This window comes from Prunus persica, chromosome G2 (genome assembly GCF_000346465.2).
Source record: "Prunus persica cultivar Lovell chromosome G2, Prunus_persica_NCBIv2, whole genome shotgun sequence".
In the NCBI taxonomy this organism is placed as follows: Eukaryota; Viridiplantae; Streptophyta; class Magnoliopsida; order Rosales; family Rosaceae; genus Prunus; species Prunus persica.
Genome location: NC_034010.1, coordinates 3,871,261 through 3,890,036, shown reverse-complemented (window position 1 = coordinate 3,890,036; position 18,776 = coordinate 3,871,261). Strand labels below are relative to the sequence as shown.

General features: G+C 36.0%; 1 protein-coding gene across 1 annotated transcript; it reads right to left on the bottom strand.

The window, feature by feature from the left end:
* On the bottom strand, window positions 6,513-18,007 carry LOC18786335 (beta-galactosidase). The gene is made up of 17 exons (XM_007218842.2): window positions 17,664-18,007; window positions 16,538-16,777; window positions 15,470-15,616; window positions 14,956-15,034; window positions 13,781-13,964; window positions 13,309-13,374; window positions 12,634-12,873; window positions 10,974-11,180; window positions 10,566-10,869; window positions 9,802-9,961; window positions 9,259-9,367; window positions 8,795-8,930; window positions 8,618-8,673; window positions 8,240-8,539; window positions 8,021-8,143; window positions 7,053-7,733; window positions 6,513-6,917 (listed from the first exon to the last, which is right to left on the bottom strand). Exons 1-17 carry the CDS (start codon window positions 17,794-17,796, stop codon window positions 6,747-6,749), a joined length of 3,336 nt encoding a protein of 1,111 aa, XP_007218904.1. The 5' UTR covers window positions 17,797-18,007; the 3' UTR covers window positions 6,513-6,746.

Below are 18,776 nucleotides of genomic sequence, written 5' to 3'. Positions count from 1 at the left end.
AAACATTAGCTTGTTATAGGCTATGGTAGAGCAGACAAACCTAATATAATCAAAACAAGCTTGATTATAAAGGACGTTTGTCAAATTGGTATAATGTAATATACACATAGTTATGATTCTATGAACAAAATATAATGATAATCGTATCTTTGCATATAAGAGGGTGCGAACCACAACCATTAAAAATTGAAGGCCCCATATAGCAAGGCAGTGAAGCAAACCCAGAGGAGAGAGCACCCAAAACCATTCAAAATTGAAGATTCCAGATCAGGGCAATCCTGAAGCACAAAATTTCAGGGGCCAAGGGAGAAAGAAACATGCTCAGACTGACGTTAACGAGTGAGTTTTGGGAAGAAAAAAAAAACAATAACTCCAAGTTTAATGACGTGCCGTGTTTTAAGACGTTAGATTATTAGAATGGTTTGGTGACAAGACCCATTCTGAATTCTCCATTGGAACCTGTGACGAACCCTGTTGCCTGTCCGGCATCTAACCAATATCGGGCCTACTAACTAAAATAACTCTCTTCCATGAACAACAACAACAGAAAAAGAGTCCAGACTTCTACCAAAATTTCTGCAATCTCTCCTGAAAAACTAATAAATCCTAAAATTTTCCACTAGTAAAAACAATACATTAAATATCTCAACTGGCAGCACATACAATGCTAAAGCACACAGTTCACAAAATAGGCATCTGACCTCAAATTCTACCCTCCATGGACAATATCAGAGCAATATAAGAAATTCTTAATTACACAACCAAAGTAATTTTCAAAGGAAATAAACAACATAAATGTCCTACGATCAAACATAACCGAAATAGGTGCAATGTTTCGGTGGCATCCCACCAAATTCACCTATCGCGTTCGGTACTGATGTGCTAAATGCAACCAACAACCATCATGAAATCCTAAACTTGAAAAATGCCAAAAAATAAACTCATACCTCATTTAAAGCCTGTCTAACTTCAATCTTACCATTCATGAATAAATACAAGATAAAAAAAAAAAGTCTAACTAAGGTTGCAAAAACATATGTGGGGTGTAGTAAGTGTATGGGCTTTTTTCTTCCGACAGCTACAAACGGGCTGGGCTGCGATAAAGGACAGATAGATGAAATTGCCCCTTGAGCCTGAGTTCGAAGATCAAGCCCTAAGAATGCTTCGAAAGGATTGAGATGCCTTAAGAAGCATCTTGGCTATCTTCACCAACCAGAACGACAGCAACTTACAGATAATTTCTTGATGCTTACAGATAAATTCTCTAGCTCGGCATGAGAGGCTTGTGACATGGAAGCAAAATCAGCGTGAGTTTAGCACCAAAGAGGAAAATATGGCTTCCTAGGGAGAAAGGGGAATGTTTAAGGTGAGGAAGAAGAGGTTTGCAAGTTGATTTGGCTAAGAAGAGAGAAAGAAAGAACCATGTTCTTCGGGCAGCTTGGCAGATGTGCAAGTAGTCTGCCATAAGAAGAAAATGAAGAAGGAGGGTGAATAGTACACGAGATTGCTAGGTTTTTGTAGGTAAGAGAGGAAGCTTGCTCTCTAGGTCTGAGTTGGTTTTTGATTGGGTAGAAGAGGCCCCTTTTATAGAAGCTGGAAGCCATCTTTTTCCAAGAAACCCTAATGGTTTCTATCCATTTTGGCCAAGTTTTTTCCTTCCTTTCTCCTCCCCTTCTTTGACTTATCTTATTCTAGCAAAATCTTCTCTGTTTATTTGCACAAAATCAGGAATTTTGGAAGCTCAAGGCCCCCTTCCCCGCAGCTGTTCCAGTGGGAGACTTCCATTCCCAGCCATCTCCTTCCTTTCTTTCTTTCCTTTTTCCATGGCCAGGTCTGATGAAGGAAGGAATTCGGGTATGTATGTTGGTTTGAAGGGTGCTTCTCTTCCTGGCAGCTTGCACGTTAATATCCTTTGGTTCTTCGAGTGTTTTGTGCTTGGAAATTGTTCTTTCCCATGTGCTGGAGCCTTCCAGCAGCCTACACACATGGATATTTTGGCTTTCATCGTGGCCTTTGTTTTTAGCTAGGTGCTGGAGATTTTGCATATATTTTCTTAAGTTGCTTGGGCCTTCTAGGACAATAAGTTGGTTTATCAAGTGAATGGGCTAACTTCATCAATTGTTGAGCTATTTTAGTTGAGCTAATGGACTATTTTGGTTGAAGTAATGAGCTATTTTTCTCTCTTTGTGCTCACCCACATATTTGGGCCTAAGAAATGGGCTTGAGTTCCGGGGCTCCCAAGCAACCCCGGGACTTCTATTTCTCGGCTCATCAATGGGCCTCATGTCAACTTATTACCATCCATACCACAACCTACTCAAGCAAGCCCCGGGCATCTTTCGTGGCTTGGGCCCACTTAAGCTTGTAGCATGACGTGTTGCTTATTTGCTTGGCGTGACATGTGTACAAGCGCATATGACAAACTTTCACGTGCCCAAATCGGGTTTCTTCTTGGTAAAGTATCGCATTGGGCCGAGAATTTAATTGGACCGAACCATGGATTTTTTGGGCCTCAGTAGTAAGCAAATTTAATTTTTATTTTAAATATTTTTTTAATTCTAAATGGTAATTATGTACAAGGGTATAATAGATTATTTATGTTTAAAAATAGCACGGGGTGCAAAGAGCAAATAATGAGGTGCCAATAAAATCACCTTTTTTTTTTCTTTGCCTTGTTTCGTCGTTTGGAATGGATTTGAAATGACTATATGCAATGAATCATTTGAAATTCATTTGATTTTCATTTCATTATTATTCAAATCTTGGCATAGTAATCTAAACAAATAATTTTGACATTATAATGTCATCTAAATTGGAGATGCCTATCTACCTTAAATCATGTTCAAGGTGAGACTAGTCTTCTCTTACTTCCTGTCTGTTGGTTCCACACTAGTGTGAACTTATGAACTCTTGCATGTAGCCTTCCTCTGCGCTAATGGCATATTTCCCTTCATCAAAGTTGTTGGCTCTAATATGCCAAAATTTAAACTTTATCCAAGAAGTATAGCCATCTTAAGACGTGCCTAAGTGTAACATGTTCATCATTGTCTGCTTTGTTAATGTAGGCTCAAATTCTATCTTGCATGTCGATTTCCCTTGCTCACATGAGAAAGTTCCTGACGAAAGTTGTTGAGAATTATGTAGTCTACAACATATCCAAAATTCGTAGTCATCCAGCAAGTTTAGCCATCTCGAAAGTTGTACAAGCTTAAACAAGCTTCTTTGTTGCCAATTGTTGTTTTGGTGGTTGTTCTCCTTGGGAGGTGAATTGAGGATTTCAGACTAATTCAAAGGAGTGAGGTAAATATTTAAGATGTTTGATTTATGGAAATTTGTTTTAGAGGTTATATTTTAGAGGTTTTGTAGATTGTTGAGTTGTTCCAAAGTTAAGTAGAATTGTGAATTTTTAGGAATGTCTAGATCGAACTCATGGGCCACTTTGTGGTAGCCTTTTGAGTTCTAAATGCTCACCACATCGTCCTGAGCATGAGGTATGCTCGGATTATCGTTTAATTATCGAACGGATATTGCGCCTATTATGCGATATCTGGGTTCGATAGATTCGGATCATTTGATCGGTTTCATTTTCAATTAGGATCGTGTAGGAACTTACGGAGTGAGATCGAAGTTTCGGATCCTCCGAATCACTAATTTTAGGATTAGGCAAACCGATTGTGCGATTGGTTTAGATCTGACTGTTCGATTGAAACCAAATCCTCGGGACATATTTAGTAGCCCTTGCCGGACCCTTAGGAACTTCCTTAAAGGTTGTACACACACTTTGAGTCCCGGGAATTAGAATTTTAAGATAAAGTTTATGGTTGGATACTTTTATTGATTAAGTCTCATTGTTCTTTCAAATAGGTACTCAAGCTTCACGTACTCCACAAGAGAGACATTCTCAGGGTCGAGCAGCTCTGGACTTGTTATGAGTAGACATTGTTTTAAATGAGCATTATTTTTTGAATATGGATTTTTGCATGCATAAATGAGATTTGATTTAGAACTTGACTTCTTTGGTTTATTGGGATTATGGAATTTGATATATGTTTTAACTATGGGTTTATAGTATCTTATGGGATTACTAGAACTTATTGTTAGTTATAAAGTAAATGGATTTTGGGTTTTGGATTATGATTTTATCGGGATGTGTATGGATTTGATTATTGTGAATTTGAGAATATGGATTTCGGAGATGATTATTGGAAATTGGATTTTTTATATTTTTTATATATTTTTTTATATTTTGGGAATTGGTACATAGTGTTGGGCTATGATTTTGGAATATCATGTATTGATTGCACCATTATATGTACCCCCCATGTTATTGGATACTTGGATACATTCGACACGTGATAACTCTTCATAGGTGTGTCGGGACCTGAGCACCCTTGGAGAGATGTGCTGCAGGCCCTTGGCGAGGCAGTCTACAAGCGTAAGTGATGCGATTTCGCCGTGTGTGTTGGGGAGCAATAGTCCCCCGATTGGACTGCTCGTCTGTAGTCATAGGGTAATGCATTTCTATCCTATATCTAGTCAAAACAGTCCTCGTGTTGGATTGTTTCCCTTGGTACTTGTTGCTGATGTAGTGATATACATACATACATTTTTATACTTATATATTTATAAGGCACTTTCTTTGTATATTGTGTTTTTACAAGCATATGTCTAGGAAAAAGGGGTTGGCTAAAGGAAAAAGGTCCTGTTTGATGATTATATTCTATGCCATATCGGGTTTATGGGATTACAATGATTTCAAATTCAACTATACTATAATAATGGATTTTATTGCATGGTTTTACATTGTTTTCATAAAACGGTGGGGTTAGTACATTTGATCATAACTATTTTCAAACTTTATTTTTGTCCACTCACAATTTCTATTTTACTCCCCTCAGGCCGTAGTTTGACGTGACTCGTGAATCCAAGCCATTCTTCCCGCGCTTCTAACTTCAATCGTAGGACTTTTATGTTGTTTATTTCCTTTGAAAATTACTCTGGTTGTGTAGTTAAGAATTTCTTATATTGCTCTGATATTGTCCATGGAGGGTAGAAATTGAGGTCGGATGTCTATTTTGTGAACTATGTACTTTAGCATTGTGTGTGCTGCCAGTTGAGATATTTAATGTGTTGTTTTTACTAGTGGAAAATTTTAGGATTTATTCGTTTTTCAGGAGAGATTGCAAAAATTTTGATAGAAGTTTGGACTCTTTTTCTGTTGTTGTTGTTCATGGAAAAGAGTTATTTTAGTAAGTGGACCCGACATTGGTTAGATGCCGGATAGGCAACAGGGTTCGTCATAGGTTCCAATGGAGAATTTGGGATGGGTCTTGTCACCAAACCATTCTAATAATCTAACGTCTTAAAACATGGCACGTCATTAAACTTGAAGTTATTGTTTTTTTTTCCCACAAAACTCACACACGTTAACGTCAGTTTGAGCATGTTTCTTTCTCTCATGGCCCCTGAAATTTTGTGCTTTAGGATTGCCCTGATCTGGGATCTTCAATTTTGAATGGTTTTGGGTGCTCTCTCCTCTGGGTTTGCTTCACTGCCTTTTTATATGGGGCCTTCAATTTTTAATGGTTGTGGTTCGTGTTGGCGAGTCCTTACTTAGTTAGAATTTTGGTTCCTTATTTAGTTAGAATTTTGGTTACTTACCAATTATTATTTAGTCATATTGTAATAGAGATTTATTTCCTATAGTAATTAGATATATTTCCTATTTTATTTAGGGTTAACACATCTTTGTACTTGTATAAATACCTCCATATTGGAGAAGAATAAAATATGAGCTAATACGAGCATATCTGAACATTTTCCCTACTTTGTACTGTTCGCACCCTCTTACATGCAGAGATACGATTATCATTATATTTTGTTCATAGAATCATAAACACATATATATGTATATTACATTATACCAATTTGACAAACGTCCTTTATAATCAAGCTTGTTTTGTTTATATTAGGTTTGTCTGCTCTTCCTTGGCCTATAACACCCTAATGTTTTGGAATCAATGACTTGACACCATCAGTTGCTTCACTAAAACCAAAGAAACAAGCATCTGGATAATCGTGAATGGATTCAACAATTATTCGTTGATGGTATTTGCTCCTGACCGATCACGGTTTCAACACTGAACGACAATGCTAAAAAACTGATGTTAACGTTAAAGGTCAGTTCAACGCGTGAGCTTTGGAGGGGGAAAAAAAAAATGTTCTCCCAAATTTAATGAGGTGTCATGTTAAGATGTTTGATTATTAGAATGGTTTGGATTTAATGAAATGCGGGAAAATGCACAACCTCTAAATGCAAAGTCTTGGAATCCCTAAAATTATACCAAAACTTGCTTTAATTCTAAATGGAAAAAGTTACAAAATCACATATGTAATGATGGCTAATCTCATGAAGTTGCCACGTCCATAGGAATGCGGTCGCATTCTTATTATGGGAAGAATTCAACAAAAATAAGAACCCGCCGCGTATATTGGTTAAGTAAAGTGACAAATAGGAGGGAAAATACTAAATTGCTTAGATTGATTGTAGTAGGCATGATCCACCACTAAAATGCTTCAGACAAAAGCACTGTTAAATACAAATGTTTCATAATCAGAATATTACAGACTGATAAGTTTTGCCCTTATATTATTCGTTGCAAATGAGCTAGACATCTTATTTCATGGCCACATACATTGTCAATCACTCGGTACTCATTACCAAGTTCTTGAGCCCATCATGCCTACTAGTTTTGAAGTTGAGTTTTGTACACGGCTTGGCCAGAGGTTGCAGGGGTTATCGGGCACAGCCTAATTGAAAATGAGTATGGAACAGCATGAACCAGATACTTGTCGTGGACGCAGGGCGACCAACTATCATCCCCACCCAGGCCCATGTGCTTGTGATCAAGATGAACCTGTAACACAGTAAACCATAAACCCTAGACCCTAAACCATAAACCATCCTCTGTATATTACTCGTAATGGATGTCCAGAAACAATCTACTGGTTCTGAAATGAAAGATATGGATTGATGATGTAGAAGAAATTACCTCAATGTCATCTCCTTTGATAAGATCTTCATTATGCGTTGCCCGATCAAGCTCAGCTGTGGTGTAGTAACTTGCATTTATTTGCATAGGCGTAGAGCTGCCATACACTGATGCATATATTCCGAAACCATCCTTGTTTTGGAATGTCACCCATCTAACATCTGCCCTACCTGAACATTCCCCAGGAACTATATAAGGGACATGCATGTCTTCCACTTTCTGCTCATAGACCGCAACATGAGCAGCTGCTTTTCTGTCTGGATAACATTCAAATGGTCCTCTTCCATACCACTTAATCTGATCCATTGACTTATCCAAATGGAACTCAACTCCCACACGTGGCAGAAGTCGAAGGTTCGAACTTGGTCTTACATTACATTCAACAACAACGTCTCCTGAACCGTAAATTGTGTAAATCACATCAACTTCAATTTTTATCTTTTTCCCCTTGTATAAAGCACCCTCCTCCTTTGGAACACCATGAAAAGCCACAGCTATTTTCACAAGATGGTCCGTCTTATTCTGTATAGAACAGCTTTGGGTAATATAATGAAGGTTATCAATATGAGCAGCTTTCCATAAGGAGAAATAACTACTCGCACCTCCTCCTTTGTCATTATCTGTTGGTGCTCGCCAGAAGCATGGAAATATGCCTTTCGTCATCAAAGGAACTCCTTCGACCTACCATTTTTTTAAATAGGAAACAGAATGAGTATTAATGAAATTGAGAAGTACAATCAAAGAGGTTCGGGTCAACAAATACGCAACCCTCAATCTACATGAGACGGAACATCCTTAGGAACAAAAAAGAAAAATCATACAATGCTTATCCCAACAGAAAATAGAACAATAACCAGGCAACTACAATCATAAAACCTGGAGGGAAATCATTCTTAAAATAACTTTGGTTTTATAAAGAAAAATGTGTTATCAACAAAAAAAATGAAAATAACAATGGTGTAAAATACCGTCCAGCTGTCAACTGTTCCTGTTTGAACACTAAATATGATCTCCCAAAAGCTATGTCGGCTGACTCTAATTTTATCCCCAAGAGTTTCACTGACGAACACAGCATCTTCAGTCTTGATGACCTGGAAATCAAGGCCAATTGTAAAAATGTTTTTATATGACAAAACATGTAAACTTCATTCTTATTGTCAAAGTGGGTAGTAAGCAAAAGCAACTACGTGAGGAACAATTTCTCTTTTGGAAGGCAACTGGACTTGGGTAGATGAGATAACATGACCAGCTTCAACCCAGCGTGTGGAACGCAAAAGCTTAGCTGTTATTGTTAAAAAATATTCCTCTGCAGATGATGAAGTCCATAGAGGATACCACAAAGCTGACCGCCACTTAATATCATAACTCTTCTGAGGTTCAATCAACGGAAAAGGTAGAATTCCGGATCCAAGTTTGCATCCATCCCCATGAACATCCCAGCTGAACTCCAATCCTTGTGTTGTTTTATAAAAGTGGGTATTTGTTATCTGCAAGGTGTATTTCAGGTAAAGAAGTATTCCGGAAAATAATAAAATTAAATGAAAGCAAATACTATGTGAACTTACCCTTAGTGTTTCTTTGCTAAATGAAACCTTGATTGGTTGGTACACATACTTGACTTCTGAAAACAATAACCGAAGAAAAGAGACATGAAAATAAATTAAAAAATAACATACAAATATTATCTTAAAGAACTAAAAGGACAGAGGTACTTGTAAGTATAACATAAATCATCAACTTACCATGCAGTGCTGGATGAGGAGTTCGATCTGGCCATGTAAGGCCATTCAAACAGAAGTTTAAATCATTAGGAACATCACCAAAGTCACCCCCATATGCCCAATGCTTACTACCATCTGCATTATCCTTCAATAGGGCCTATATACAAAGAGAAAATCTATTACCCCCTGATGTAATTTGTGGTTCTGAACAACAAAGATTTCGTGGAGAGAGAGAGAGAGAGAGAGAGAGAGAGAGAGAGAGAGAGAGGTTAGGGGTTGGTGGTTGGTGGTTGGTGGTTGGGGGATAAGAAGAAGAAAATGATGATGATATTTACCAGTTTCAATTTTATGTTGATGTTATGTGGTTATGCCCAATAAATTAAAGTAAAGGGGTTTCAAGAGTGTAAGATGGCTTGAAACTCAATATTTAATGTAATGTTGATAAATCATCAGTGCATTTCTTATGAACAGCAAGGATACTTGACCTGATCAACCCAATCCCAGATAAAGCCTCCTTGAAGACCAAATGTGCTATCAATTACTTCCCAATATTCATGTAAATTCCCATTGCTGTTTCCCATTGCATGTGAATACCTGCCATTATTTTCTCAAACTTTTAAGCGAAGAAATTTGCATTGCCATGAGCATAAACAGAGGTATCTTGTATAACTTTACAAAATAAATTAGCAGGTTAGAATACATTTGGCCCAAATTCTAATAGCTTAAGAATTTGGGAGCAGTGGTAAAGCAACAAACTTTTGCATGGTATTAGAGCAAGAGATCCTGATAAAGGTGTAGAGCAAAAACTGCAACCTCCTTTTTTTTTTTTTTTTTTTTTGGATTGGTTGCAACCTCTCTATATAAGTTGAATTTCGCATGTTGGACTCTATTGGTGGAGGGGCCCAAAGGTGAGAAGTGCCAGAATATAAATAACATTTGACTCATCTTCAAACATTGGGAATAATGGTAAACCAACAAACTATGCTCAAACAACAATAAAAAGGGAAAAGTAAAAAAAATATACATACTCGCACAAAATCAAAGGGCGTGTTTCATTTGGATCTCTCGAAATCTGCAACATGTCCCAGACCCGCATATACATGGGACATATAATATCTGTGGATGAGGTTCTGGATCCACCTCCTTCGTAATGTACCAGCCGTGAGGGATCCTTTCCACGAACCCAGCCTAAAATTCAGGTGAACAAGGTCTTGAAAACAATGAGTGATATGAAACCGGGGGGGGGGGGGGGGGTTGGGGTTGGGAAGAGATGCCTTACACGCAACTTCAATTATACTGTTCAAAATTTTGAGGGTGATCATAATAATAATAATTATTTTTCATAAGAAACACTAACATTTTTAAAAATGAAAAATAAAATACAAAGATAGATATTGCCCAAATTATAGAAAAAGGTGATGTTAACTTACTTACTCAACTTTAGTATAATAAATTATATATCAATTACTCAAAATTAGAGTGCATGCTTCTTTCTTTCGAAAATATTCACTTTCCCTAAAGTAAGGCCCATTCCCAGATGAACGCCAGTTCTGACCATCACTTCCTTATTTTCGAAATTTTGAACCCAAATCCATCACCATCATTTCAAGGTAACTTACTAAAGCCACAAAATGATCCCCATTGTCTACTTCTGTAAAATGAATATATCTTCTAGGAGAAATATGTCGAGGTGAGGCAATAATTCTCGAACAAGTACAAAGTAATAACATTTTCTAAAAGTTCCTTCAAAGCTGGACAAAAATATGGATATGATAAAAGAACAGCGGTTTACCAGCTAAAGCAGAATGATTAGGTCCATATCCAGCTTCATTCCCTAAGGACCAAGAGATAATGCAAGCATGATTTTTGTCTCTCTCAACCATGCCTATCACACGGTCCATCATTGCAGTAGCCCAGCTGGGTTCCAAAGTAGGATGCTTCACATGCCCAGAAAGATCAAAACCATGGGTTTCAATATTGGCTTCATCTATCATGTACATGCCAAACAAATCACAGAGCTCGTACCAACGAGGATGTTGGGGATAATGACTGTTTCTCACAGCATTGATATTGTATTGCTTCATTAAAACCAAATCCTGTACACAGTAAATAGTGATTAAAATTCCAAGAACCATCAACTCCAGTTGCAAATCAACTTGGCTAGCAGAGAACAGACAAGGAGAAGTAAAGTATGTGTTACCTTAACCATGCAGGATTCTATGTTTGTCTTCCCCAGACGTGGATGATGCTCATGCCTGTTCACACCCCTTATTATTATTGGATGCCCATTAACAAGCAGCTGTTTGGGGGCTTTTGATACTTGCCGTATGCCTACCAGGCTTGATTCACAGTCCAGAAGGTTGCCAGATGCATCTTTCAATGTAACAGCAAGAGTGTACAGGCTTGGCTGCACACAGTAAACAATCAGTTATGAAATATGTATGTTGGACACAGGAAAAGAGTTCAAAAGCAAATACTGTAACATAAACTCTGGGAAACGAATCATCAGTCAACAACATTAAATAGATAGCCTGCAATCTTTATTTCTTATTGAATCTCTAAAATCTGGTCATAATTTTTTTTTTTTTTTTCGAACAAGTGAATTGTACCACTTCCACTCTTCCCCACCATTGCGCTTTCCCTTTTTAATCATCATATTTTCCCTTTGAAGAACAGGCATAATAAAGAAGTGGAATGAGAGCAGATAAATTTAAACCCTAGATTCATATAATTTAACATTAGTAAAGCAATCACCAAAAGCATTACATTTTCAAGTTGCTCAAGGAAATGGTATTAAAAGACACAAAGTTTGCTGCTAAATGAAGAAAATATTCTCTCGAAAGTACTTCTCTAAATCCACCAAACAGCAGAAAATTTTGCAGAATTTTCCTAGAAAATTTTGAATTTTCTGCTGAAAAAATGTTCCTGAAATTCTTCAGAGAACTTATTGTCTTTCCTTCTATCTTCATCAAGAAACTGTTTGATCTTATATGAAAGATGAGAAGATAAAAACATCTCATTAATAACCGAGAACACTGTGTTACATAGTGATAATAAACCATATGATTGAATACTTTAATATTCTTTTCCCAAGATAATGTACAATACTTTAGCTTTGCCCATAAGAAGGAAAAAGAAAAAAAAAAAACACCACCAAATGTACAATGCAAGGTTTTAGATACTTCTTGTTATTGGGGCCACAAAACTTTTAGTTTCATATCATGAATTATCTAATGTATATTTTTTGTTTTTCTCAAAACTTCTTTTCTTACTATTATGTTTGAGCCCTCCATCTACTTTATGCTTATATGGAGCAAGAAAGTACCAAAGCCATACTTTCAACATGACTTGACTAACCCTTAATGCTAGCTAATGCTTAGGTAAGGGGGAAAGTTTCTAGTCACCTACGTAGTATTCACAATATCACCCCATTGAAGCTCAAGGTAGAAAGAAGACTCGACCATGGTCTTTTAAGGAATTAAATTTAAGTTAAAAAGAAATTTTCACAAACTCTGGAGTCATATGAATGAGAAAAATCTAATTACTCTTAGACTGTTATAATTTAGCAAGATATGATATTTACAGTTGACCAATTTTTCCCACATGTCTAGAAGGGAAAAGCAAACTAAGTTATATAAACAAAACGGTGCAGCACACACAAACATACACATTAGGTTAAACGGTGCAGCACCCTAAAATATTCCCAGTGCCAGGGTACTTCGAGCACTTGACAGACATTTTGGGTAACTCCAATGACTCAACAAAGTTGAGAATATCACTAAGCAAGAAAGTATATATTGCTTAAAAGGGTTTTAGCGTAGGAACAAACTAGGAAGAAACAAAAAATAATAATTCCTCACTTGCTCTGCAGACCAAAGCCTCGGCATGTCCAGTCTCCCTACCAGCAAATAACCATGAAACCCGAGACTTGTGCTGGATGAGAGATTAAGCTTTATACTAGCCACATTAGACAAGTGCAGGTCAGCATATCTATCAATGCTGTACCAGCACGCAGTGTCAAATAATGCAGCTTCTATAACATAGTTTGCAAGAACGCTATCTTTAGATGTTTCTCTGGAGTTATCTATTTTCACTTCAACCTGGTCAAAAGTGCAAGACAACAATATTTTAAAATGTTTTCAATGTAGAGCAATAGCACTGAGAAGATAACATAATCCCATCATATTGCACATTGATATAAGGGTAGATTCCAAAATCTTGACTGATAAATCAATGACAGTCTACATTAACAGACACTGCGATACTCAAAAGGAGAAAAAAAGTGAGCACATGCACATATAATCAGATAGTACGAATAAAAACCATTACAAGACAGGAATTTCTCTAACCTAAGCACATAAGACATTTCCTGTATCCTTTATTGTTTTTGGAGTTTATCATATGATTCAATGGGTTACAAATTATTGTCCAGTTATGTGCAAGAGGTCAACCATCTAGACAAAACTGCAAAATATTGTTTATACTTATTACTTTGTAAAAACAAAAAGATCCATCCTCGATTGATAAATACTTGCCTGTATGTCTGCATAAGAAAAATCCTCAGCCAGAGTTGATTTGAAAAAGTAGTCTGCAATGAATACCTGCACATCAGTTATTTTTTAGGATTTAATATTATGCAATGCTCCAGTACAGGTAGCAGCACGTTACCAGTTTACGTTAAAGAATAAGGAAATAATTTAGATAATCTATATGTGTAATCAAAATAAAATATGGCTTAGAACATTGAAGAACTAGGTCATATTTCCATACACACATTATAGCATTAACTGTCCTAATTCTTTGCCTCCAATGTGTCGATTTTTCAAAATGGGAAAGAAAGAACAATAATGACTTGCAAAGAGATGGAGTGATCTTATGATAGAAAAGTAGCCATGCAAATCATCAATGTATACATGCTTGTCCCCAGTCCCAAGAAGTACCAATTGCATATAGTCCAATTGTAATTAAAAGAGAGGATATAAAGGCAAGAAAGAAGACAATAAAGACCTGTGGCTTGGAAAGAAGAAGCACGTCACGATGAATGCCAGATAACCACCAATGATCTTGATCTTCAAGGTAGGAGCCATCACTCCATCTGAATACTTGAACAGCTAGTACATTTTTCTTGTCCATATCAGATGGATAACAATAATCAGTGATTTCAAATTCAGCAGGAAGTCTACTGTCCTGACTGACCTAGCACGATATTGAAAAGTTTGTTAACGTACCTCCCAGGGGATTCCTACCAAACCATGCATCCCTTATAAGCGGAAAACAATCTTCAATTTGATATAGTTGTATGTACTTGGTGATACAGGTTACAAAACCGACAAGTGCACATATGACCATCTCAAATGCTTAGGATTCATTTTCTACTTGTGAAAAAGTAAACAAGACTCTACTAACATCCGAATTCCTAACTGATTAAACAACCATCAAATAATTCAAATTGAAACTTCCCAAGAATTTCCCCACCACCAAAAAGAAACAAAATATTTAAGTCAGATCATTCAGTGGCTGGACCATTTATTAAAGAAAGTTCCTTTCAAGGCTAATACATATTCTTGGTATGATAAACAATACATTAACAGAAAAAAGGGAAAGAAAAAAAAAAAGAAAGCTATGTTCAAAGATTGGTAATTAGTATAACTGAGTCAGGTCATACTCACCATGCTTCATTTTTAAGTTATTAACAATTTAATGCCCCTTTTCTTGCTAAACCATATGGTAGCAAAAGACTCTCAGCACAATATACATTATTGTATTTACTTGATAAATTATTTATCAGCATCAAAACAGTATCCATACTCAGCTTTAAGAGTTGGGGACTTTATGTTCTTTATATTCCATGTGGGTTACTCTCTCTTTTTGCATTTTATATTTAACTTTTAATTTGTATGTTGCGAAAGAGAAAAGTGAAAAATAGTAGATTGCGAAAGAAGATCCTCCATGAGCATCTTAAACTCACTCTCCGTATCTCTTATTCACAAATGTGCGCAATCTTAATCTGTCAACATATACCTGACTGAGATAAATTCCATGTAAAATGCATATGTTCAGAAAACAGTAACACACGCTGAGAAGACTCCATGAATGGAAGTATGACATAAGGTATAGCATAACAGCATCCACCTACAGGATAATTATGATAATTCACAAAAGTTCTTACAAGTATTTATTACCTATATCCTATCGGGACCCCATTTAGCCATGCACAGAATGCAGAATCAACAGCTTCAAAATGCAACAAAATCCTGCGACCTGTCAAATGGTAAACATGTCATATAAATTTGCCCACAGAAAGAATGATCAACAGAGTTGAGGGATGTCATGGAAATGTCATTTTTGTGTGTGTGTGTCTGTGACTGTAATATAGGTGCATGCATGCATTCATATGTACATACAGCAGAAAATCCAATCTGTGAGGCAATACTTCTATTAGTCACATTTCAAATCATTAACACAAATTCAGGTCATATTGCTCTATATATTACATTTCAAAATGGCTACATTACAAAGTGGAAAATAAAACTTACTTCGATGCATACAAGATATAAGTAGCACAGGTTTGATAGAATACTGATCAGTAAGCATAATGTAAAAGGGAACAACAAAGAAAAATAAAAACAAAAGAATAAAAAAGCACCAATAAATAGTAATCAGCTACAATCAGCAAGGCAATCAAATGGATCATACCCTTCCATTCTTTAGGAATGTGAAAGTATGTCCTATAGCAGCCAGTAGGGTTGTCCACAGGAACAAAAGGTGGATCAAGTGGAAATGGATAAACAACGTTTGTATAAATAGGCCGATCAAATCCATGCATCTGCCAGTTTGAAGGAACTGTTCCATGAGAGAACACAAAATAATGAGACACGGTTGTTGGATAATAATTGCATGTGTTAGATATGAAAAATCATGATAAATTTATAACATAAATCATTCATAAATTTGTTCGATATGCTATTGCTAAAGCTCAAAACACTACAAGGAATAAGGTTATCAAAGTATTCTTAAATTGTCTATTTTGGAGGAAAATAAAATAAAATAAATATGGAATCATGAAATCATAGTACAAGCACTTAGAAAAGAATTTTCACAATCATACAAGCTTCAGTTAGCGCCTATAGTTCAAAGCACAATTTATTATCTGGAAAGAACTGACTTATTTGTGCGTGGCACTTACTGAACAGTTTCGCTAACGCATATGTGTGTCTCTCTTTAAAGAAAACGAATAGTAAAATGAAAGGCCGATTTATGATAGCGAAAATCCGCTATGAGAAAAACCAGTAGCCAACAAGCAATAAAATGGAAGTTTTTCCTTTCCTTTCCTTGAAGCTAAGTTAAGATTGGACCCCAACTCTCATGTGAAGCTGACACTTACATAAGCTAACTGAAATACAGAAAAAACTAAAAATAAAAAATAAAAAATTCCCCTCATTATAACCCAAACATTTCATACACGTTACTAAACATGCCTTCAAAATTCTCTCACTTAGCCATAAAATTACCTCGAATGCAATACTACACTGTTGCAAATAAGAATATATAAAGAAACAGCGCAGAGAAAACTCGTAGTTGAAGTAAAACGATGCAATAAGTTTCTGGCATGCAGGAATAGATACATATTTTGCAATGAAACAAATTTCATTAATGATTTTATGAAACAACTATCACTGCTATATTCTAACACAGCATACCAAATATATGTGTAGATTGTCAGATTTTAAGGCAAGAAAAAGTGAAAGATACATATATGCTTACCTGGTAAGGTTTCCCACTCAGAATCCTGAAATGCAGTGTCATAAAAATTTACAGGAACATTTCTAGGACTCGAAGCCAAGAAGAATTTCCAATAGCCTGACAAAGACTTCACAAAAGGCAAGTCCTTGACCCAAAGGGCTGCGCTATCAAGAGCTCCAGGAACAGCATCATCATCCCAAACAGCAGAGTTGGATACCAGAAAATTCACTTTGTTGCGCTCATACCAGTATTTAAGAGATCCTACATCACATAACGAACATCAGATATCTTCTAAAAGAAATAGAAAAGAAGTAAGATTCCAAGCCAATGATAAGATAAAATAACACACAGAACTTAGAGAGGGGGGGTTCTGCATCATGGACCCAAACCATTATACCAATTAGAATCCCTCTATGTGCCTATAACGTAGACCATGTTTCGTGATTTCAAGGCTTGGGAATAGGTACAAGATTCCTGTCCCATGTTCCTATACCAAAAGCTCATCTTGATGGCAAGATGCAACGTCAAGCTCAAGCTCATATACCATACCATGATGCAGTTTCTGAACAATGTCAGATTCTACACATATTCACAACTGCATACCATGTTTCCCTATTCACTCTTCATATTTGAGAAAATGATTTTTTACCAAAAACCAATGCAACAAAACTCCAACAAAAATTCAAAATGTGTCAGGCCAATCGATGAGCTTGCTTATACATAATTATTATACATACTCAATGTGTGTTTGTATAATTTGCAAAGTCGAAACATCTAAATGACATGGCTAAATCATTTCCAATAAATATTGCATGTAGAACCTGAAATTTATAATAAAGAAAATAGCTAAATGCATTTATAATATACTAGCATTACATGAGTACTTCATATTATTTTTATCACATGAAATCCCCTTATTCACGATCATAAACCCACTTCATAGAACTCTTCATCTGAAGATTGAATGTGATTCTGAATCAAACAGACTTAACAGTTATATCCCAAACATTTACAAAATTCCAGCAACAAAAAACTCCATTAACCAAAATTTAACAAGACAACGTGAAACAAAGCAAAACTTCCAGCAACATGAAAACACTCTTAATCCAAATACGAAACTGAAATTGGAATGGTTTTAGTTCCTCACCTTCAATTGAATCATGGCAACGTAAAGGGACATGTGCATCTCTCTTCCTCCACTTGATGAGAGATTGGTCCTCCCACACATGATGTCCATTCTCTAAGAGAAAAACGAGTTGACCCGGTAAAGAAGAAGCCATGGCTGATTCTTAGTAGTAAACCGATCACTTCCACCACATATCAGTGGACTGGTAGCTGATCTTGTGGATCAATCAGACTCAAAGTACTTTAAAGCAGTAAAACATCAAGACGGGGGTGACTGATAATATATTATTGTATTTGCTTCACGAGAAAAAGAAATGGATAATGGGGGTTTTTTTTATTGAGGAAAATTGGATTTTGGTTTTAGTTTTAGGGATTTGATTTTCCCACTCTCTTTTTTTCACTTACACTCTTTCTTGCTTTTTAATACTTTTTAATCAATTTTGTTCTTTCTCTTTCCTATTCTACCATTGCCATACATTAATTTCTTTTTACTTCACTTTTATATTAGTTCTTTTTCTTTACACTTAATTAGAACTAATTAAAAGTGAAGTAAAAAGAAATTAATGTAGGGCAAGGGTAGAATAGAAAAGAGAAATAACAAAATTGATTAAAAAGTATTAAAAAGCAAAGGGGACTGTAAGTGGAGAAAAAGGAAGTGGGGAAATCACATCCCTAGTTTTATATTTTTCAAGGAAAATTGGATTTTGGTTTTAATTTTATATTTTTCCAGAATTTTGGTTTTGTGACTAAAACCTAAATTTACAAACCTAAATTTACTAAGTGTTAAACCACTCCATTGGTGCCCTACAGTCTAATAGATGTCTAAAAAAGTGGGCTAAAAGAGCGGATCTTCCCCTAATAAGAGTGGAAATTTCTCATCCAAAAAACTAGCAGCATAGTCGTCGCATAATATTTTCAATCAGGTATTTATTGTTAAATTTTGTTAGAAATAAAATCCTGAGCTAAAGCCAAAGGAGTATAGGTGTTGTAGGGACACCAGCACGGCGACACGGATATGTGACACGGGAATATAGGGATACGGGAAAACGAAAAATCTCAAAAAACTAGAACACGACAATAAAAAATAATTATTTAATTGAAAAACAAAATATTGATGTTAATACTTCAATTTCAC

What these genes read in the sequence shown, in the direction of transcription:
- LOC18786335 (XM_007218842.2), bottom strand. Translation starts at nt 17,796, where the DNA reads ATGGCTTCTTCTTTACCGGGTCAACTCGTTTTTCTCTTAGAGAATGGA. An exon ending in CATTCCTAAAGAATGGAAGG is followed by an intron (nt 15,035 to 15,469) that starts GTATGATCCATT and finishes ACCATTTGACAG; the next exon opens with GTCGCAGGATTTTGTTGCAT. An exon ending in TTTCTTATGCAGACATACAG is followed by an intron (nt 12,874 to 13,308) that starts GCAAGTATTTAT and finishes ACTTTTGACCAG; the next exon opens with GTTGAAGTGAAAATAGATAA.